The following is a 23759-nucleotide window of genomic DNA, read 5'->3' as shown; positions in this document are numbered from 1 at the left end:
TGCCCATTCCCTCGGCCTGAGGGCCCTGCCTACCTCCTAAGTTGTACAACAAATTTAAATCTGAGAGCTCTTTTCAGAAACCCCTCAGGCTGGCCAGGCGTGGTGGCTCACACCTGTAATCCCAGCACGTTGGGAGGCCGAGGTGTGCAGATCCCTTGAGGTCAGGAGTTCAAGACCAGCCTGGCAAACATGGTGAAACTCCATCTCTAAAACACACACACACACACAAATTAGCTGGGTATGGTGGTGCACACCTATAGTCCCAGCTATTTGAGAGACTAAGGCGAGACAACTGCTTGAACCCTGGAGGTGGAGATTGCAGTGAGCCGAGATCCCGCCACTGCACTCCAGCCTGGGCGACAACAAGAATCCATTTAACAAAACAAAACAAACAAACACCTCAGGTCAAGAAAATGGGATGGGAAGGCTGGGCGTGGTGGCTCATAGCTGTAATCCCAGTACTCTGGGAGGCCAAGGTGGGCAGATCACGAGGTCAGGAGTTCGAGATGAGCCTGGCCAACATGGTGAAACTCTGTCTCTACTAAAAATACAAAAATTACCCAGGCATGGTGGCATGTGCCTGTAGTCGCAGCTACTCGGGAGGCTAAGGCAGGTGGATCACTTGAATCCGAGAGGCAGAGGTTGCAGTGAGCTGAGATGGCACCACTGACTCCAGCCTGGGCAATAGAGCAAGACTCCGTCTCAAAAAAAAAAAAAAAAAAAAAAAAGGCCGGGTGCGGTGGCTCACACCTGTAATCCCAGCACTTTGGGAGGCCAAGGCAGGTGGATCACCAGGTCAGGAGATCGAGACCATCCTGGCTAACACGATGAAACCCCGTGTCCACTAAAAATGCAAAAAATTACCCTGGCGTGGCGGCGGGTGCCTGTAGTCCCAGCTACTCGGGAGGCTGAGGCAGGAGAATGGCGTGAACCCGGGAGGCGGAGCTTGCAGGGAGCTGAGATCGCACCACTGCACTCCAGCCTGGGCGAATGAGCGAGACTCCATCTCAAAAAAAAAAAAAAAAAAAGATATGGAGTGGAGGGTGAGGAGTGGGGTTAGTGGAAGTCAGTAGGATGACAGGGTGTTGGGGTAGCAGAGGATGTTGGAGATTACAACAGGAGTTGGGGGACACAGGGTAGGGGTGAAGGAGGGTTACTCACTAGGTAGGGGTCTGGCAAAAAAAAAAGAGCCTCATTTCTGGGAACAAGAGACCCTATCCATGTACCAACAGGTACGTAAATGAGAAGGAAATTCACACCTGAAACTACTCCCAGTCCTCAACATTCTTTCTCATAATCTAAGAATTTGTTACCTACTTCCTTCTCTAGAAAAACTGATAACAAGACTATGTCCACAGCCGAAGGTGGATCTTGGTATATGGGAAAATGCAATATTCTCATAGAAGCAGGTCATTTCCATTCCCACAGGAAAGGCAATTATTCTCACTTCACAGACACAGAGAACAACCCAAAGTATATGATTAGATATTCAGGACAATTTTAGAATCTGGGCTTCTGACAGAATGGGAGTGTTGTTTCAAACTCCATGCCCAGAATTCCAACAGGTTTTCAACAGACTGGTATCTGTTTCAGTTTGTCAGACTCTCTCATACACACATGCACACACTGCACTTTACAACTGGCTGTTGCCGGGCGCAGTGGCTCAAGCCTGTAATCCCAGCACTTTGGGAGGCCGAGACGGGCGGATCACGAGGTCAGGAGATCGAGACCATCCTGGCTAACATGGTGAAACCCCGTCTCTACTAAAAAATACAAAAAACTAGCCGGGCGTGGTGGCGGGCGCTTGTAGTCCCAGCTACTGGGAGGCTGAGGCAGGAGAATGGCGTAAACCCGGGAGGCGGAGCTTGCAGTGAGCAGAGATTCGGCCACTGCACTCCAACCTGGTCGACAGAGCAAGACTCCATCTCAAAAAAAAAAAAAAACTGGCCGTCTTCATTCATTCCTTCATTCAGTGCCGGGCACTGGGGACCGATTATATATATATGAATGATACTTTCTCAAGGAGATCATAGTCTAGTAGGAGATACAAGCATATACGCAGATAACTGCAATAACCAAGCATCATTTGTCTTTTTTTTTTTTTTTTTTTTTGGAGACAGGGTCTCGCTGTTGCCTAGGCTGGAATGCAGTGGTGCAATCTCAGCTCACTGCAGCCTCCACCTCCCAGGTTCAAGCGATCCTCTTGCCTCAGCCTCTCGAGTAGCTGGGATTACAGGCATGCCACCATGCCCGGCTAATTTTTATATTTTTAGTAGAGACGGGGTTTCAGCATGTTAGCCAGGCTGGTCTGGAATTCCTGACCTCAGGTGATCCACCCTCCTCGGCCTCCCAAAGTGCTGAGATTATAGGTGTGAGCCACTGCACCTGGCTCATTTGTCTTAGCAACATAGAGTATTACAAGAAATGCTAAGCAAGGAGACTAACAGATAAATCCTATTAAACAATGATCTCCAGTAGCCCCTGTTATTACAGGAAAGACAGGAAAAAGAATGCAGGGCACTCATTCTGTGCAGTGCTTTTAGATCCTGAACATACTACAAGTCCTGAGAAGTAGCATTATGCTCTTAGAATTAGTGCTGTAATTACAGATAGCATCCCATGTGTCAGCACTGAATTGCTCTTTATTTTGTGTATGGGTACGTTTTGGCAGCCCAAATTTTGGCTGTTCAATGTCTTGAGGACAGGTACCATGCCTCTTCTTTAATCTTGGTAGCATCTAGGACTACTCTAGGCACAAAGTAGACACTAAATATATGATGTCCTTGGTGAAAAGGACAAGTAGATGAGACATTGGGTAGGTATCTTGTTTCTCCACCATATGGACTGGGAGATTAGGAGAGTTTTGTAAAGTACAGCATTGTCTGACCTGATCACATTGCTGATGCACAGCACAAGCTACCTAATGCTTTAAGAACTGGCGGTAGAGAGTCCTTCACTGGAGGCCATAGAAGATAGCATAACGTAGGTAAATAGTCTGTCAATGAACTGCAGTAAACAAAAAGATTAATTTGGGACTTAAGCTCTCTGGGCTGATGTTTAGGATAGAAACAGACCCCAAGCCAGGCAAGGTGGCTCACACCTGTAACCCCAGCATTTTGGGAGGGTTAGGCAGGAGGACCGCTTGAGTCCAGGAGTTCAAGACCAGTCTGAGCAACATAGGCACACTCCATCTCTATAAAAAGTAAAAACAATTAGGCAGGCATGATGGATTGCACCTATAGTCCCAGGGCTATTCAGGAAGCTGAGGTGGGAAGATCTGCTTGAAAGCCAGAGAGGTGGAGGCTGCAGTGCGCCATGAGCATGCCATTGTACTTCAGCCTGGATGACAGAGCAAGACCTTGTACCCCCGCCCCCCCCCACAAAAAAAAAATTGTTAAAATAAAGAAATAGACTCCAGGCTCCTTATACTTGTTACAAGGTTCTCTTAGAAATGGACCCTATCACTATTGTAGTAGGTCCGTCCTGACTTGCTTAAAAGTCTTCGATGGCTTCCCATTGCACTTAAACCAAATCCAGCTGGGCATGGTGAGCCACACCAGTACTCCCTGCCACTAAGGAGCCTGAGGCAGAAGGACTGCTTGAGCCCAGGAGGTTGAGTCCAGCCTGGGCAACATAGCAAGACCCCATCTCTCAAAAATTAAAATGAAGGCCGGGCGTGGTGGCTCACGCCTGTGATCCCAGCACTTTGGGAGGCCGAGGCAGGCAGATCACAAGGCCAGGAAATCGAGACCATCCTGGCTAACACGGTGAAACCCCGTCTCTACTTAAAAAAAAATTAGCCAAGCCTTGTGGTGGGCACCTGTAGTCCCAGCTACTTGGGAGGCTGAGGCAGGAGAATGGCATGAACCCGGGAGACAGAGCTTGCAGTAAGCCAAGATTGCACCACTGCACTCCAGCCTGGGCAACAGAGCAAGACTCCGTCTCAAAAAAAAAATTAAAATGAAAAGTCAAATCCAATTCCTCTATGTAGGTGATAATGCCCTGGTTCTGGCCCTGCCCACCTTATCCGTCTTCACTTGCCGCTTCTCTCTCTCCACCATGCCCCAGCCCCACTGGCTTACTTGATGATCTCCAAACACACCAACTTCTTGCCTGCACCAGGCCCAAACCCTTGCTTTTTCTTCTGAGCCCTCTTCCTGCTTTCTGAATGGCCAGGTTCATCTGATCCTTTAGATCTCAGCTCAGATCTTTCCTCTTCAGTGAGGCCTTTCTTGAACATCTTATTCAAAGTGACCCCATCTTATTCCTTTTACTTATTAATGCACCAATCAGTTAATTGACTTGATAGTACTTACCATGCTCTGAATTTACCAGCTGCACTTCAAGGTGATCCCTGCTCTGAAATTTCTTGTCTATTACTAGTCTTGCCCTTCTAAACATAAATCACTTGCGAGCAAGAGCCAGCTTTATCTTGCTGTATCAACTGGCATATATTAGGTACTCAAAGATTTTGAATGAATGAATGAATGAATGAGAGCTAGGAAAATATGGTAGCAGTCAGCCAGCAGATCATGAGTTAAAGTGAAAAACATCAGTTCTCCCACCATGAAGCTAGAAGTTGTATGACTGTTTTTTGACTTACGGCGTATCCAAGTAGTGATAACATACAAACAGAAAAGAGGGAGAGCCTATGTTCTCTGCTGATGATTCAAAAAAGAAATGTCAGAAATATCAAAACCTCACCAGCTCCAGTTTCAACTCTGTTTATAATGCTGTTGGTATTAAAGGCAAATTTCCTTACTTCTAACAGATTGCAAGCTTTGGTTTCTTTTTTCCCCTAAGGGACGGACTTCTGCACCCACTGAGCCCAGTGCTGTGATAGCGCCATCAACGACTGTACTCAGCCATGCTCACACCCAGGCCAGCCTTAGAGTATCTCAGGATCTCACTCTGCATAAGCCTGTGGTTGATTCAAAATACCAGAAAAGAAGTTTCTCTTCCTAAGAACCAGAACATGAAGGCAAAGCATATGCAAGAAGTGGTTCTTCCTCACAATACCCCAGCTCAAGATCTGCCCCCCTCCTATAAAAGGAAGTATAACAGAGTGAAAACTCTTTTAGAGGTGCAATTCCAAAGTACAGGAAAATTCAATGGCACCCTTTACACCTAATTTAAACCAGGTTTGACCCTTTAAACCCAGTTTGTTTCACTGAATTTGATCAATTAGTTAACTATTTAGTGATTGAGCTCTAAACTTGGAAAGGCATGAGAAAGAAAAGAGTGGAAAATAAAATCCATCATCCTTGTTTTATGTTAGATGCTTCCCACCGCATACTCAGTAAACACGGCCATGTCCTAAAAGCAATCTATCAAATGCTGAAAGAGAGGCACTTACGCGGCATGATCCCTTGGCTCACCAGTTCTTCCCGGGTCCGGCGCTGCTGGAGTTTCAACTGTAGCACTGCAGGGCAGCAGAAAGAGAGAAGAGATGAGGGGTCAGTTGGGTATTCCACCTCAAAAAACACATTTTTAAATGCAAAAAAAGTCTAAAAACAGAAGGATGTAGTGTGAAAGAAGGGTCCCCTTGAAGTGCAACTGTCTGTAATTGCAGAAGTGGCCTGATACAGCAGAGTTTCCGTATTCTGCTGTGGGCGGTGAGAGGAAGTTGCGAAGGGTCTTGCAGGGCGATAACAATCCACAAAGCACCAGTCTTGCCTTTTGCTCAAAACCTCCACAACACTGACTCCTCCTCCTAAAACTAAAAAACACCTATTCCAAACTCAAATATCATAACGACGACCATCACCCAGCAGAAAAAGCTCTTCAGAGGTTCTACGCTTAACAAATGTTTACCACCATAAGTATAGTGAATGAAAGTACTACTCACATATATCAGGAAGTACTATTCGTAAACTTTTTCTTTTGTATCTAAAAATTATAGCCATTTCACCAAGCAATGCCTTTTTCTAGCCTACAAAATATTTTACCATTAATATGCCTCTGTTTTTCTTCTTTCTCTTCACTTACAGCCTTTTCTGTTGAGGTGAAACAATCAAGCTAGATGACTCAAAGCACATCCGGGCTAGGGGAGACTGATGGGTGTTTCTCTTATTTTCACTCTGGCAATACTGCTTAATGAAACAACTTAATAGAGAGTTTTTTAAAGTTAGAAATCAACTATCGGCCAGGCGCGATGGCTCACGCCTATAATCCCAGCACTTTGGAAGGCCAAGGCGGGCAGATCACAAGGTCAGGAGTTCGAGACCAAACTGGCCAAGACGGTGAAACCCCCATCTATACTAAAAATACAAAAATTAGCCAGGTGTGGTGGCACGCACCTGTAATCCCAGCTACTCAGGGGGCTGAGGCAGGAGAACTGCTTGAACCTGGGAGGCGGGGGTTGCAGTGAGCCGAGATCACGCTATTCTCTCTCACTCCAGCCTGGGCAAGAGTGAGACGTTGTCTCAGGAAAAAAAAAAATATCAACTATCTTTCTTTCAAAAGCCAGTTAAACCTAAAGGGTGTTACAACTACAAACTAGGCAGAATGACGACGGCACAGCTGTCATTCAGAGACTAAACGAGAAACTGCAGTGGTTGCAGTGAGCTGAGATCATACCACTTCACTCCAGCCTGGGTGACAGAGCAAGACTCCATGTCAAAAAAGAAAACAAAAAAAAGAAAATGTTCGGAGAAGGAGGGTTAGGAGGATCCCACGGGCCAAGGAAAGTCTCCTTACATAATTAAGTCTTCAAGTGTAGGGGCCTTCCAAGTCACATCTGAGAGGAACCAGAATCTACTGGGAATCATCTTAATATCTGCCTTTTCTATCCACAGAGCAGTTTTTAGGGAGGCATCCAAGAATGGCAGAACCATAACCATGCTCCTGCCTACATCTCAAATTCAGTAGATCCAAAGCCAAACTTGTTTTCCTCCCAAAAACCCAATCCATTTCCCATCCTTCTTACTTCTTTAATGATATCACTATTTTTCCCAGTATTTTTTTTAATGTCTAAGCCAACCTCAACTCTACCTCCTCACACTCACACTCCTCTCTTATCAATTTTACCCTGCCATGTTTTCCCATGCTGCAGTCGTAGCTCCCTGGCTGTGTCCTTGCCTGTATTGTCTCTCTCCCATTTTAAGTCATCTTAATCAAGGCTGGCCAGTTACTCTTCCTCAAGTACCATGAGTTTTTTCCTGCCTCTTTTATTCACTTCACCTGGAAATCCCTACCCTGTTCATCTGAACTTTCTGACTCACTCCACAGCATTCAGAGTTACTCTAGGCCTCCTGTGAGCTACCTTTTATGTGTTAAGAAAAAGTATAATATTTTGCCTTGTGTAATAGTAGCCCTTCAATATCTTACCTCTGCTACCAGTTTATAAGTTCCTGGAGAGAAGAGAATATGCCTTACTGATATATGTCCCTCACTACACTTAATACATAGTAGGCATTCAATAATTATTTCTTGTACTGAACTGGATCTCAAAAGGATGTTACAAACAGTCTGAGAAACTGAACCAAGAGGCTATTATTTTACAAATTAACACTGTTAAGAACAAAGCCTTGGAGAACTAAATAGATAAAAACAGCAGGAGTTACAATAATAGCTGACATTTATGATGCAAGTACTCTCTGCCAGACACTGTTTTACATTCTTTTATATTTTAACTTATTTAATCTTCGTAACAACCATATGAAGATATATTTTGGTGTTTTGTTTTTTTGAGACAAGGTCTCACTCTGTCACTCAGGCTGGAGTGCAGTGGCGCAATCTCAGCTCACCAAGGCCTTGATATCCCTGGTTCAAGGGATCCTCCCACCTCAGCCTCTGGAGCAGCTGGAACTATAGGTGTGTGCCACCACGCCCGGCTAATTTTTAAATTTTTTTTTGGTAGATACGGGGTTTCACCATGTTGCCCAGGCTGGTCTTGAACTCCTGGGCTCAAGTGATCTGTCCATCTCAGCCTCCCAAAGTGCTGAGATTACAGGTGCGAGCCACTGTGCCGGGCCAAGATAGGTATTACTAATCCTATTTTACAGAGAAGCAACATGAGGCCCAGCAGGTTTAAGTAATACACCTAAGGTTATCCCACTAATGAGAGGTAGAACAGGATATGGAGACAGGGATTCTGATTCCAAAACCTGGGCCTTACTTTGCCTCTCTAGGATCTTCTGAAAGCCTGCTCTACTGTGACAATAGGAGTGGAGTGTGATCACCTGGGTTTAATTCTCTGGTGAGACAGACAAAGGGGCTAAGTAAAATGGATGGTTCAACAGGGTCAAAGGAATTCAGGTGATCAACTTCAGTAAAACAAATTTACGCTAGGAAGTTGATTTCAGAAAAAAAATTATAACCATAGATCAGCAACAATAATTGCATTAATAAAACACAAATAATAATTGAGTGTGCTACTATGTGTCAGGCCCTGTGTTAAGTGACCGTCATGCTTTTAACTTATTTAATCCTTTAAAAAAGCCCTGTGAGGATACTACAGTTATTACCTCAATTTTACAGATGAGGAAACTAAGAATCAGATATTTAAAAGTTTGCTTTTTGTCACACAGCTCAAAGGTGCTGGAATTGGGATTCATACCCACATTTCCATGACTCTAGAGTAGAGGCACCTGATCATATGCAACGTGCCTCTGTTGGAAAGAAAAGAGAGCCAAGCAGGATAAAATGTAAGAGGCATAAAAGGGCAAATAATTGTCATCTTTTAGAGTGTTTCTAAAGCCCAGTGTAAAATGGGCTATTAGAAAATGATTAAATGTAACAAATTAATTTTATTTCACAGAATAAGGGAACAATGCAATTCAGTAAGTCTGAATACTTCAAAGAAACAATAACTAACATAAGCAATGGCTATCCAAGAATAATTTTGAAATATTAACCACTAGCCTTCTTAAGTAATAGGGCTATAGGGATATTATATAAACTTCTTGATTGAAAAACTTCTTGCTTCATGAATGCAAAATTTTAAATTTATTAAAGCTAACACATTTAATAAATTTATGATTCAAGTTTTCTGTGGAGACTACAGTAAAGGCATATTCAACTTAAATATACATACACATATATACACACACGTGTATATATTATGCATGTATATATATTTAAACACACATATACAGCTCTAGTACAAAGAGGAAAGCTTATATAAAAAATCTTTTCCACCTCTAAAACTAAATGAAATTAAAGTTCAGTTATCTGAAAATTCCATCTTGTCCTTCCTAGGAGTTAACTTTGAACTCTGTGTTTATCTGACATCTGACAAAAGTTCCCCACTCAAATAACAGATTTATCTTGGGTACTGCAATAACCTGATTTAGATATGTGTTGTTTTATGCACTGCATAACCTTCAGTGGTTACAAAGAAGGGGAAAAAAGACTGAAGCAGTAAACTCAGAATTATGGCAGTCAACCTATAATTCATTTTGTTTTATAATTTATCTGCTTTATGTTTATCTGTGTAAACTTAAAATGATCCATCGTCGGAGACTTTCAACTACAAAGAAATAGCTGTTTATATGAAGTTTCTGTTTCCTTGGTCTATTAATTCCTCTTAATTCTAAGCATTATAAATAAATAAAATGACTTTACATTTCCAGACCTTAGGATTATTCATTTTAGAAGCAATTATTTAATAACCCCCTTTCAGTAAATACCGCAGAGCCATATGTTCTGTGTTCACTGCCAAAGTTACCAAAATCAGGAATAAATTTCAGAGGCCATAAATTTAATGCACATCCACCCTCAACAAGAAATATCTGAAACAAATGATGATTTTCACAGACCGTACAAGCCTATGGAGATTTAGGAGAGTAGGAATTTTGACATCTCTCTCTGTCATTGTATATCACTACTTAGATCTGCTCATCATTCCCCAAGCCAGTAAAAACTAAACAAAAATATTTATTTGTATACAAGCATAAGTCTTCAATCCTTTAGTGTTACTGATTTCCACAAATCTAATATATCATGTTTCTAAATGAGTCTGTGTAAACAACCTATATATAGATGAATGGATGTCTTCAGAGCTGATGGGTGGTGAATCAACTGAGTTGCCGGCTAAAAATAATGGAATAAAAAGAAAAGAAACACAATCATAAAATGAAAAACCCTAAGTTCTCCACTCTCCATGGAAATAATCAAGTTTTTTACCTGCCTCAAACAAAGGCATCAATTGCTATTTGAATAGCTACTTTAGGGGTGAAAGAAATCCAAGGAGTGACCTTAACATATCTCTGCCGTGTAAGACCATGGAAGCATGTTGATAGGATTCAAGGGGTAATACCCAAGAAATGAACACATCAAACAGTTGGGTCAATCAGGACTGGAACAAGAAAGGAATAAGAAGTGGGGTTCTCATGCCCAGCTCTTCCACTGGTCATTTGTCCCGGATTTCACTGGAAAGGAAACATGCAGTTGGTAGCTGTTCCTACCTTATACATGTATTGATTCCACCAAGGCTTCTACAATCAGAAGATAACATATAAATTACGAGAACGTAGAAAAGAATAGGGGCCCGGCGCGGTGGCTCAAGCCTGTAATCCCAGCACTTTGGGAGGCCGAGACGGGCGGATCACAGGGTCAGGAGATTGAGACCACCCTGGCTAATACGGTGAACCCCGTCTCTACTAAAGAATACAAAAACTAGCCGGGCGACGAGGCGGGCGCCTGTAGTCCCAGCTACTTGGGAGGCGGAGGCAGGAGAATGGCGTAAACCCGGGAGGCGGAGCTTGCAGTGAGCTGAGATCCGGCCACCGCACTCCAGCCTGGGCGATAGAGCCAGACTCCGTCTCAAAAAAAAAAAAAAGGCCGGGCGCGGTGGCTCAAGCCTGTAATCCCAGCACTTTGGGAGGCCGAGACGGGCGGATCACGAGGTCAGGAGATCGAGACCATCTGGCTAACACAGTGAAACCCCGTCTCTACTAAAAATACAAAAACTAGCCGGGCGAGGTGGCGGGCGCCTGTAGTCCCAGCTACTCGGGAGGCTGAGGCAGGAGAATGGCGTGAACCCGGGAGGCGGAGCTTGCAGTGAGCTGAGATCCGGCCACTGCACTCCAGTACGGGCGACAGAGCTAGACTCCGCCTCAAAAAAAAAAAAAAAAAAAAAAAAAGAAAAGAATAGGAAGGTGGGGTTAGTATGAGAAGGACAGGACAGCAAAAAAACAAGACCCCTCCCTCCACATTAAGTCTTCTCAAGGAAGATTCTCATACTGTAGGGACATTTCATTAACTGGGCCGTAACTCAGGAATACTGACAAGTCTTTTTCTCATGAAACTTCTAATCAAATGGCAATAAACTTGGCCACCGCTTTTCAGAATGTTTATGTTAGAAAAGGCTCCAAAACAAACTTGTTGATGAGTAAGGGAAATGCTCCTGGACTAGAAATTATAAGCCATCCAAAACAGTGCTGCATTTGAAAATTAATGAGATTTATATGCTTGAGGAGAGCAAAAAGCAGACAAGCCTTCTCAAAAATCTTTTCTCTTACCCCACTCAGATATTTGGCTTCCAACTCTGGAGGCTGTCATACTTCAGGGGAAAATTGCTACCCAGAAACAATCGACTGAAAGACTGCTCTGGTTGGAGCCAAGTTTGAAAGCATCAGTTTTCATGAGAATTAACAATGACCTTCACACTAAAAATATTAAAATAGCCCCAACATACTAGAAACTAAATTAATAGATGTCATTTCTGGCATTTGTAAGGTACAACTAATACTAGAGCATTTCTACATTTTAATAAATTGCATGGTGCTTATTTAACTAATTTTGAATTAGGAGTATTTGAGTTTATCTCCTCTAAAAATCACAATCTACCTCACTCTCAACAATAGAACAACTAGGTAGAAATTAGTAAGGATACTGAAACAGTTCAAATGTATGCCCCCTCCAAACATGCTGAGATATGATCCCCAGTGTTGGAGGCAGGGCCTAGTAGGAGGAGTCTGGGTCACGGCAGCAGATCCGCTGGGAGTGGCCTGGTGCCCTCCCTGCAAGTAATGAGTTCTCACTCTTTTAGTTCATGCGCATGCATGAAACTTGTTTAAAAGAGCATGGGATCTCTCTAGCTCCCTCTCCCGCCATGTGACACTCCTGCTCCCCCTTTGCCTTCCATCATGAGTAATAGCTTCCTGAGGCCTCTCTAGAAGCTGAGCAGCTGCTGGTGCCATGCTTGTACAGCCTGCAAAACCATAAGCCAAATAAACCTCTTTTCTTTATAAATTAACCAGCCTCAAGTATCCCTTTGTAGCAACCCAAAACAGACTAATACAGATACATAGGACTTGAACTACACCATCAACCAAATAGAATTAACAAACATATAGAACACTCCATCTAACAATGGCAGAATATACACTTTTTTCAAGCACACATGGAACACTCCCCAGGTCAGAACATACACCAAACAATAAAACAAGTTTCAGTCCATTTTAAAGGATTAAAATCATTCTTTGACCACATGGAATTAAATTAGAAATCAAAAACAGGCCAGGTATGGTGGCTCACACCTATAACCCCAGGACTTTGGGAGGCTGAAATAGGAAAATCACTTGAGGTCAGGAGTCAGAGACCAACCTGGTAGCAAAAATAGCAAGACCCCCATCTCTATAAATATTATGTATATAAAAAATATATGGCTGGGCATGGTGGCTCACGCCTGTAATCCCAGCACTTTGGGAGACCAAGACAGGTGGATCACCTGAGGTCAGGAATTCAAGAACAGCCTGGACAACATGGTAAAACCCCATCCCCACTAAAAATACACAAATTAGCAGAGCATGATAGTGGGTGCCTATAATCCCAGCTACTCAGGAGGCTGAGGAAGGAGAATCGCTTGAACCCAGGAGGTGGAGGCTGCAGTGAGCCAAAATTGTGCTACTGCATTCCAGCCTGGGTGACACAGCAAGACTCCATCTCAAAAAATATATATATATATCTATACACACACACACACACATATATATATACACACACAACACATATATATGTGTATGTGTATATATATAGAGAGAGAGAAAGAAAAATAATAAACAGCAGAAAAAAATTTGGGAAATTCATAACCAATGGGTCAAAAGAGAACGAGAGAAATTAGAAAGTACTTTGAACTAAACAATTTATCAAAATTTCTGGAATATAGCCAAACAGTGCTTAGAGGGAAATTCATAGGTTTATATTAGAAAATTCACAGCCTACATTGGAAAAGCAGAAAGATCTGGAATACATGCCGTAAGCCTTTACCTTAAGAAACTAGATGAATATAAAATTCAGTTAATTTTTAAAAAGGAAACTAGAAAAAGCGCAAACTAAACCATGGTAAGTAGAAGAAAGGAAATTAAAGTGGTAAGCAATGACACAGAAAACAGAAAAATAGTCCAGGTGCAGTAGCTCACGCCTGTAATCCCAGCACTTTGGGATGCCAAGGCTGGCAGATCACCTGAGGTCAGGAGTTTGAGAACAGCCTGGCCAATATGGTGAAACCCCGTCTCTACTAAAAATACAAAAATTAGATGGGTGTGGCAGCAGGCGCCTGTAGTCCTAGCTACTCGGGAGGCTGAGGCAGGAGAATCACTTGAACCCAGGAGGCGGAGGTTGCAGTGAGCTGAGATCGCGCCACTGCACTCCAGCCTGGGCGAAAGAGCGCGACTCCGTCTCAAAAACAAAAAACAACAAACAAACAACAAAAAACAGAAAAACAACAGAGAAAATCAATAGGCATAAAAGTCTGTTGTTTGGAAAGAACAACAAAATTGATAAATCTTTACCTAACTACCAAGAAAAAAACAGAAAATACATACAAAAATCAGAAACACAAAAGGAGGCCGGGTGTGGTAGCTCATGCCTATGATCCCAGCACTTTGGGAAGCAAAGGCAGGTGGATCACCTGAGGTCAGGAGTTCAAGACCAGCCTGGCCAACATGACAAAGCCCCGTTTCTATTAAAAAACAAAAAAAAACAAAAACAAAAAAAAAACAAGAATTAGCCAGATGTGGTGGCCCAAGCCTGTAATCCCAGCTACTTGGGAGGCTGAGGCAGGAGAATCACTTGAACCTGGGAGGTGGAGGTTGCAGTGAGCTGAGATCATGCCACTGCACTCCAGCATGAGCGACAGAGCAAGACTCCATCTCAAAAAAAGAAAAAGAAAAAGAAATGCAATGGTCAAATTCCTAGGAAGGCATAAATTACTGAAACTGACTCAAGAAAGAAATAGAACATCCGAATAGATGTGTAACAAGTAAAGAGATTGAAATAGTAATCTTCCCACAAAGAAATGCCCAGGTCCAGAAGGCTTCGCTGATATATTTCTCCAAATACTTAAGAATTAATACTGGCTGGGCATGGTGGCTCATGCTTGTAATCCCAGCACTTTGGGAGGCCCAGGTAGGTGGACTGCTTGAGCTCAGGAGTTTGAGACTAGCCTGGGCAACATGGCAAAACTGTCTCTACAAAAATGAGCCAGGCATGGTGGCAAGTGCCTGTTGTCCAAACTACTCAGGAGGCTGAGACAGGAAGATTGCCTGAACCTGGGAGGTCGAGGCTGTAGTGAGCTAAGACCACATCACTGCACTCCAGCCTGGGTGCCAGAGCAAAACCCTGTCTCAAAAAAATAAATTAAAAAATAAAAATAATTAATACCAAACATTCACAAACTCTTCCAGGAAACAGAGGAGAAAACACTTCCCCAACTCATTTTATGAAGCTAGTATTATTCTCTGATTCCAAAGCCAGAGAAAGACATCAAAACAAAACTACAGATGAATATGCCTTATTAATACAGACACAAAATTCCTCAACAAAATACTAGGAAATGAAGCCAGACTGGAACCAAATATTCTGTATCCTTATCCTTGTAATCCTTCTCTCATTCCAGTGATTCTCAACCCTTACCCTTCACAATGAAATAATCTGGGAAGGTTTTTAATTGGTCTGGAATGGGGCCTAGACCTCATCTCTTTAAGAAGCTTAGCAGATAATTCTAATGCAATGCCATGTCAAGAGCTACCCTATGTAATACTACTTTGGCCTAATTTAAGTTTACTTCATATGGAGAAATTAAATATGTTCCACCCATGTTTGTGATGCCAATGATAGATCATGGCAAGTAAATAGTGCAAAGCAGGTTTAATTCACCTAATAACCAGTAAGTAGCCTTTCCTCTGATACTGTTTTAAGGCACATCATCTTTTGCTGTGTTTTGAACAACCATTCAGTTTTTAAGTTAAAATTTTTTGACAATAAACATGTTATTATTTCCACGATCATTTTTAATATTTTTCACATTGAAAAACTTAAGAATAACAAATAATTTTTCTTTTTTTCTCAAATTCCTTTTCACCAAACGAATAATTTAATAAATAATCATATGTGAACACTTCTAGGAGGTGTCAGGTCCCATCTCACGAAGTTTAGCATTAACTCAGACATCTACAGAACAGGATACAGACCAGAGATATCCACTGTCACAAATTATCAACACTTTTCCCAGCTTCCATGGTGTCCTGGCATCTTAGCTACCGGCCTCCTAGGACCTGCAGGACAAGGGCAACAGAGACCACAACAAATTTACACGTAGCTTACTGGAGCAGAGGACAAAAAGCAGTGAAAATGGACCCCCAAGCTCTGGCTAGTTAAAAATTATTATTTGTTCAAAAGTTTACAACAGGAGAGAAATTTCATTTTCCAACATACTTCTTCCATAAAATGTATTTGTAGACTACCACTAAAGGTTTGTCAAGGGGTAGAGAATGGCTAAACAACAACCCAATAAAGAGATAAAATCTGGTATCTCTAGATGTGCTTCTGTGAGTTTTCTATCTAAATTTAATGCATGTGATATGACGCTGTGTATCTTCTAAGTTCTCGTTTATATACAGTCTAGTACATTTACTAATAAATATAAACTGGTTGTTTTTTTTTTTTTTTGAGACAGGTTCTCACTCTGTTGTCCAGGCTGAAGTGCAGTGGTATGATCATGGCTCACCACAGCCTTGACCCACCAGGCTCAAACAATCCTCCCACCTCAGCCTCCAGAGTAGCTGGGATTATAGACTTGTACTACCACACCCAGCTAATTTTTAAATTTTTTATTTGTAGAGACAAGGTCTCACTGTTGCCCAGACTGGTCTCGAATTCCTGGGCTCAAGCAATCCTCCCACCTCAGCCTCCCAAAGTGCTGGGATTACAGGTGTGAGCCACTGTACCCAGCCAATATTAACTGTGAAAAGTAGTTTCGGATAGTATTTCCTTACTCTAAGTTCATAGCCTCCTATAAATTCCTAAAGTTTGACCTGCTAATAATTGGTATATTTTTTCTCTAATTTTCAGGCACCAGTTCCAGAAAAAATAAGCAAATGCAACTTAATTCAGCATCAGACACCAATACTTCTAGCTTCAAACTGGGGAATGTGTTTTACCAGGAAGGTCAGAGAAGGAACAGGTTGGGTGCTAGCCTTAGGTGAAGCTCAGCATGCAGATAATTAGAATATTCATCTTTGCAACAGTGAATCATACCTATTTTATTGGTGTATTTTACATTCTATTTATCCTATATGCCTCAAAAATCATTTAGTGACATCCAAATTGTAAAACCACATGGCCTATCAATTAGAACCGAAGGCTGTTCTGAACACTCACCAGCTTCGTTGCTAGAATGCATGATTAAAAGCAGGTGAAGGGTGTCTCCAGAAGCAGGTGCTACTCAAGTTCTGCTACCTGGGTTACTTTCCAGCACCACCACCAATATAAGGATTGGGAATCAGGGTGTGGAGAGAGATCTTCTCTATTCACTCACCTAACAAATATTTACTAAACAACTATAGGTTGGCGCAAAAGTAATTGATGTTTTTTGTCATTTTTTTAATGGCAAAAGCTGCAATTACTTTTGCACCAACATAATACTATTTTGTTAGGTCCTGTGCTAGGTACTAGATACAAAAAAATCAGCCGGGCATGGTGGCGGGCACCTTTAGTCCCAGCTACTTGGGAGGCTGAGGCAGAAGAATAGTGTGAACCCGGGAGGCGGAGCTTGCAGTGAGCTGAGATCGCGCCACTGCACTCCAGCCCGGGCAGAGCGAGACTCCGTCTCAGGAAAAAACAACGGGGGGTTCTTGAAAGTATTTTATGTTCACGATCAGTTGGTATTAAAGTTTCAAGCTATTTCCTGATAACATTCCCCAAAAGTAATACTCCTCTGGGCCCCTACTTATTGAATGTGCCCATAAGTCTGTCTTGATACAGCCTAAAAGATATGAAAGAGAAGAGAATGTCTCTGTGTTCCCTAACTTGGTTTCATTACCTCTCTTGCTTTCTGGTTCTTGAGCCCTACCCTGTCCTACAGCATCCAATGGAATTATTTCCTCTCCTGCTTCTTAACATATAATGTTCTTAAGCTTTCTAAACATTGTTTCTTCTCTTTTTTGGTTTTTGAAATAGGATCTTGCTCTGTCACCCAGGCTGGAGAACAGTGGTGCAATCTTGGCTCACTACAGCCTCGACTTCCTGGGCTCAAGTGATTGATCCTCACGCCTCAGCTTCTCGAGTAGCTGGGACCACAGGCACGCACCACCACACCTGGCTAATTTTTTGTACAGACAGGGTTTCACCTGTTGCCCAGGCTAGTCTTGAACTCCTAGGCTCAAATGATCCACCCACCCCGGCCTCCCAAAGTGCTGGGAGTACAAATGTGAGTCACCGCGCCCAGCCTAAACAGTAAGTTTCTCTTGTCCTTTTCGTGATAATTTTCTTCCTTCAACTTGTGAAACCAGCCTGAATGGGTAAGCATAGTGTACACTGCACCAAAAACATATCTGTGGCTTGTTTTTTTTTTTGTTGTTGTTTTGTTTGTTTGTTTGAGACGGAGTCCTGCTCTGTCACCCAGGCTGGAGTGCGGTGGAGAGATCTCCGCTCACTGCAAGCTCCGCATCCCGGGTTCACACCATTCTCCTGCCTCAGCCTCCCGGGTAGCTGGGACTACAGGCGCCTGCCACCTGGCCCGGCTAATTTTTTGTATTTTTAGTAGAGATGGGGTTTCACTGTGTTAGCCAGGATGGTCTCGATCTCCTGACCTTGTGATCCGCCTGCCTCAGCCTTCCAAAGTGCTGGAATTACAGGAGTGAGCCTCCGCGCCTGCCGGCTTGTTTTTAATATAAACAAAAGCATTGCAATGGCCCAATGTATTTTTTAATTAGCCCTATCCTTAACCAGAAAGGGTTTACTGTCAACTCAACTGACTTCTGGGTAAAGGGTTACACAGCACTGAATGTGGGGTTGGTTTTAGAAATATTCTATAAGTTCCAAATAAATGCAATACACCTCCAGAAATGACCTCTGGCCAGGTGCAGTGGCTCATGCCTGTAATCCCAGCACTTTGGGAGGCCAAGGTAGGCGGATCATTTGAGGTCAGGAGGTCGAGGTCAGCCTGGCCAACATGGTGAAACCCTGCCTCTACTAAAAATACAAAAAAAATAGCTGGGCATGGTGGCGGGCACTTGTAATCCCAGCTACTCAGGAGGTTGAGGCAGGAGAATAGCTTGAACTCAGGAGGCAGAGGTTGCAGTGAGCCGAGATCATGCCACTGCCCTCCAACCTGGGCGACAGAGTGAGACTCGGTCTTGAAAAAAAAAAAACAGAAATGACCTCTAAGGGGAGACCAAAGGACATCAGAGAAAGAATCAGAACACAGAGGTCCCTATGCTATCTCTGTTGCTACCTAATCAAGTAACTATCTCTTTTTTTCTCAATTTTATCACTGTAATAATACCATTTTGAAAACTAATCCATATAACCCTTTGAAACTTAAAAGACCACAATGTACATGAAAAGTGATTTGTAAAATTATAATACAGATTACAAATGTTTCATTAGAGGCTTTTACATCAGATTTCCTCTAGGGCAAAGTAAGAACTGCAAGTAATCTGGTACCACACCTCCAATGAGATAATTTATTCTGCAAGGTAAAATGATCTTATATCAAACCACCCTTATTTAAATCACATCCCAAGTTGTTCTTGGTGGGGGTCGGGGGTGGGCAATGCAGAGAGATCAAAGGAAGGGTAAAGGAAAGGGGAAGGAGAGGAGGGAAAGGAAAGAAAAAGGAAAGGGGAAAAAAAGGAAAGGGAACTATTTTTCTTTGGAAGGCAGTTTAGGAACCTGTAGCCAGTGAAGCAGTCTCTGGTAATTATAAAGAGCAAGCTTCAGAGAGAGGCAGAAGAATCAGTACTCATGCATTATTAAAATCAAATATACAGTTGAGTATTCAAAAAGCATGCTCCTGAAATTCTAAGCTATCAATACCAAAGTAGTTGTTAAAGGATCCAGAAAGGTCCATTTATCTTTTGCCAGAGAAAGGAGCTGCTGAAATTCTTGAGATTCAGATCCAAAGAGATTAAGACAAAAAGAAGGAAGTGGAGGTGAAGAAAGGAAATTCTCCTTGAGATTCTATTGACCAACCATCTACAAATCTTATGATTAAATGCAATGTGGTATCCTAGATTGGATCTGGGAACTGAAAAACAATGTTAGTGAGAAAATGAATGAAATCCAAATGAAGTTTGGAGTTTACTTAATAGTAATGTACTAATGTTCATCTCTCAGTTTTGACAAATGTACCACAGTTACGTAAGATGCTAACACTAGGGGCAACTGGATCAAGGATACACAGGAACTCTCTGTACTATCTGTGTAACTTTCTTGTAAGTGTAAAATCATTCCAAATAAAGTTTATTTTAAAAACCCATGGGAGGGCCTTTTCCTCTTGCAAGTCCCCTCTCTCTCACTAGAGAGCAAGCTGTTTTCCTTTCTCTTTCCTTCTCTTTCTTTTGCCTATGAAATCTCCACTCCTAAACTCCTCGTTATGTGTCCATGTCCTAAATTTTCTAGGTGTGAGAGGACAAATCCCAAGTATTTACCCCAGACAACACAGCCGCTTCATATTAGGGACCTCGTCTGGGATACCAAGGTACAATATTCATTGAAATGCAACATCTGGTGGAAGCAAACCAGTGTTACAACCTATCGGAATGGTTCTGACAGCAATCAAATTCCAAATGGTGCTGCACACTGAACCACGCATGGACACACCTTTCATCTGAGGACCCTTAGACTGACGCCAGGAGGAGCCCTAGCTGCTGTTCCACACACAATGCCCCTTTTCAGCAGGAAGGGGCCAGAAAGAGTTGTCGTCCAACACCCCCTAAAAGCAGTTAGGGTTACCATTCCAGAGGGGTGAATAATATAGGAGTTAAGAAGAAATTACTTAGGCAGATAGTGAGGGTATGGAAGTCCTCAGTAAGGTTTTCCTTTTTAATGAAAAGCAGCCCCAAATCATTTTCTAACAAAGAGCAGTTGAGCTGTAAAGTTGAGCTGCTGAAATAGATAAGCAAGCTGGGAGCTTGCACAGGTGAATGCCGGCAGGAAAGAACGACCTGGGCCTAGTCACGTTCAAAATGCCAGCTCCACCTTCCCTTCTCTGCCAGCCACATGTACAGTAAGAAGCAGACAAGATGGCCCCAGCTAAAGGGATAATTCATTTGTATAACAAGATTAGGGTAGGGGCAACCAGCCTTCCCTGCTCAGTATGTAAACATCACACCTGATCAAACCAATCTGTGAGCCCTATGTAAATCAGACACTGCCTCCTCATGCCTGACTATAAAATCTGGGGCATCCTCTGCTGCTGGCCGGCCTTTCCTGTTGAAAGTCCCCTCTTTCTCAAGAGAGAGACAGAGACAGAGAGAGACAGATCCCTTTCTTCTGCCTATTAAACCTCTGCTCCTAAATAAAATAAAATAAAATAAATTTTTAAAAAACATGAATTTGCCTCTACCTTTAGAAAAAAATTGATGAATCAATTATGAAACATAACAAACGTCAGGTTTTTCAAATTGAAATGCTGCCATCTCTTGGAGAGAAAGAAATTATCAATTCCTATAAATGATTCCTGTAAATCAACACGATGCTCACAGGAAATGCTCAATGGCGCATGTCAGATTTCAGATTTGGACGTTCAACCTGCAAATATATAATGCAAATATTCCAAAATCTGAACGAAATCCAAAATGCAAAACACTTGTAGTCCCAAACATTTCTGATAAGGAATACTCTTAACCTATAATACCAAAATATAATAGATATCTTCTATTTAATCTGAATACTGTCGGGAATGAAGGCTCTAGATTAATGAAGTACGTTCCTGGGCTGGTAAACCTGGGCAACTTACACATCTAACCAGGTAACTTTCCAATAATCAGCTTATGAAAAATCTAACTTAAAGTATTAAAATATGCAAATGAAAGGTGTCTATATTGTGTAGTAACACTTACAAAACGGTGAAAACACGCATCATCTTACTTCTCACAACAAAGCTATGCAGATGACAGAACTCTGATACCATTTTGTAGATGAGGAAATTGAGGTTTAGACCGATTAAGCAACTTGCTCAAGGTCATAAAGTAAAAGATAGAGCAGATATTGGAACCCAGCTCTGTCTGAATGTACAGCCTGAATCTTCAACCACCTCTCTTTTCTCATAAAACACACCAGTTCTCTGTATGTTTGTCTGTTTATGTTTTGTTAAGATGGGATCCTACATTGTTGCCCAGGCTGGCCTTCAATTCCTGGCCTACCAGTTATCCTCCTGCCTTGGCCTCCCAAATTACTAGGATTACAGTCATGATGAAACACTGCACCCCACTCCTCTATGTTTTAAAATGACACTATATTGACAGTGTTATCAGCATGATATGGATGGAAAAAAAGTGACCTACATACTAACTAGGGGAAAATCCAGGTGATTTCAGTGAATAGTACGGAACATGTAGAGTATATGACATAGAACTCTGGAGACTGAAAACACTGCTTATGTTCTAATTCCAAAAGGAATTGAGATTTTAACAGGATAACGGTGGTCACATTTAAAGGTTATTCAGGCTGGGCATGATGGCTCACACCTGTAATCCCTGCACTTTGGGAGGCCAAGCTGGGAGGATCATGCCCAGGAGTTCAAGACTTTTTCTTTTCTTTCTTTTTTTTTTTCGACAGAGTCTCACTCTGTCACCGGGCTGGAGTGCAGTGGCGCAATCTCGGCTCACTACAACCTCCGCCTCTCGGGTTCAAGCGATTCTCCTTCCTCAGCCTCCCAAATATCTGGGACTACAGGCGTGCGCCATCATGCCCAGCTAATTTTTGTATTTTTAGTACAGGTGGGGTTTCACTATGTTGGCCAGGATGGTCTCGATCTCTTGACCTCGTGATCCGCCTGCCTCAGCCTCCCAAAGTGCTGGGATTACAGGCATTAGCCACCATGCCCAGCCAGAGTTCAAGACTTTTCTGAGCAATGTAGGGAGACCCCTGTTTCTACAAAAAATATAAAAAAATAAAAAAAATTAGCCAGGCATGGTAGCCCTTGCCTGTAGTCCTAGCTGCTCAGGAAGCTGAGGGGTCGAGGCTGCAGTGAGCCATGATTATGCCACTGCAGTCTAGCCTGGGCAGGAGGGCAAAAAATAACAACTACTAAATAAAGGTCATTCAAAGGGGCTCTTCCCAGAGAGAGACAGGAAGAAGTATAAAAGGACGTAAGAGGACGTCACAGGACTACTTCCTATCTGGCTCTCAGTGTGGGAACATCCACTCCACAAAAGCAGAAAGCATTTGCTTCCTGGCACAACTTCCTTCCTGCATTCGGCCACAGGTTCTTTTCTGGCACCAGGAAGATTGTCAGTTGGTTTGTTCATTCATTTATTGAACTAATATGTATAGGTGATGCTTATAGGTGATAAAACCACATGGACAGATAAGGTCAATATTTATAGGTGATAAAACAGTAACATGGACAGATGAGGTCCCTGTCCTCACAGAACATACGCTCTAGTAGGGAAAACATAATAAATAAGTTGTAAATATTATAATTTCAGGGAGTACACTATGTGAAGAAAAGTACAGTGGAACAAGAGAACAGAGAGTGACGGGGTGGTGGTAATTTTAGATAGGGTGCACAGAGAAGGCCCTTTTGAAGAGACAGATGACTCTTGGACAGAAACCTAAATAATATGTATGACAAACCATAAAAATGATCTGGAGAGTGTTCCAGACATAAGAAATTGCAAGTGCAAAGGCACTGAGAAAAGGCTTGCCTTGAGAAGAAAACTAATATATAAGAAACGAGGAATCTAATGTGTTTAGCTCTTACATTGTGTGGTCACTGGGTAGATGTACTACTACAGTGACTCACTTCATCTCAATGGTCATTTGAGATACGCACTGTCTATCTCATAGATGAAGAAGCTGCACGGGTAGTAAGAGGTAGAGCCAGGGCTCAAATACAGGTTGGTCTGATATCAAAGTTTGTGTTTTTTTCTACTATATTACATTTATGCCACAGTCATAGCAAAAATATTAATAACTATAAATAAATAAAAATTATTCCCCACATCCTCAAAAATCTGAGGCTTACCACTCATTTTGGGTAGTTACTCATCTCCCCCATCCCTTGATGTGACCTCCTCCTCTAATCGCCGCAAACAGATCTCAAAGTGCCAATTACTTCAATGTCATCAGTCTCTTTACTGAGGATCTATAAAGCAACATGCAACCAACTCCATCATGTAAGATCTGGGCACGGCATGCACTTGCACCAGATGCCTGAACAGGGTGGAGATAAACTGGGAATGTGCTTCCTTTAGCACTTTTAGGTAGGGCCATCTGAAGACTCCCATCCAAAGTTAAAGGCACCAAGAACAGCATTTTCCTTATTGTATTAGTTCTGCCCATTCACCGAGAAAATATGGGCA

The 23759-nt window shown here is 42.4% G+C and overlaps 1 protein-coding gene across 5 annotated transcripts in view; it reads right to left on the bottom strand.

The window, feature by feature from the left end:
• Positions 1 to 23759, bottom strand: part of MRTFA (myocardin related transcription factor A) — a 215522-nt gene that overhangs the window by 49975 nt on the left and 141788 nt on the right. For 4 of the 5 annotated variants that reach the window (XM_033233849.1, XM_033233850.1, XM_033233852.1 and 1 more), the window contains one exon: positions 5357 to 5422. In XM_033233849.1, the coding sequence (XP_033089740.1) occupies positions 5357 to 5363 (7 nt within the window). In that variant the 5' untranslated portion in view covers positions 5364 to 5422. Of the gene's footprint in view, positions 1 to 5356; positions 5423 to 5948; positions 5968 to 23759 lie in introns of those variants that run through there. The other variant, XM_033233851.1, reaches the window with a different exon arrangement.

Source organism: Trachypithecus francoisi, unplaced genomic scaffold (genome assembly GCF_009764315.1).
Source record: "Trachypithecus francoisi isolate TF-2019V2 unplaced genomic scaffold, Tfra_2.0 Lachesis_group14, whole genome shotgun sequence".
Classification (NCBI taxonomy): Eukaryota; Metazoa; Chordata; class Mammalia; order Primates; family Cercopithecidae; genus Trachypithecus; species Trachypithecus francoisi.
Note: the sequence above shows the minus strand (reverse complement) of the source record. Positions and strands in the feature narration are given on the sequence as shown.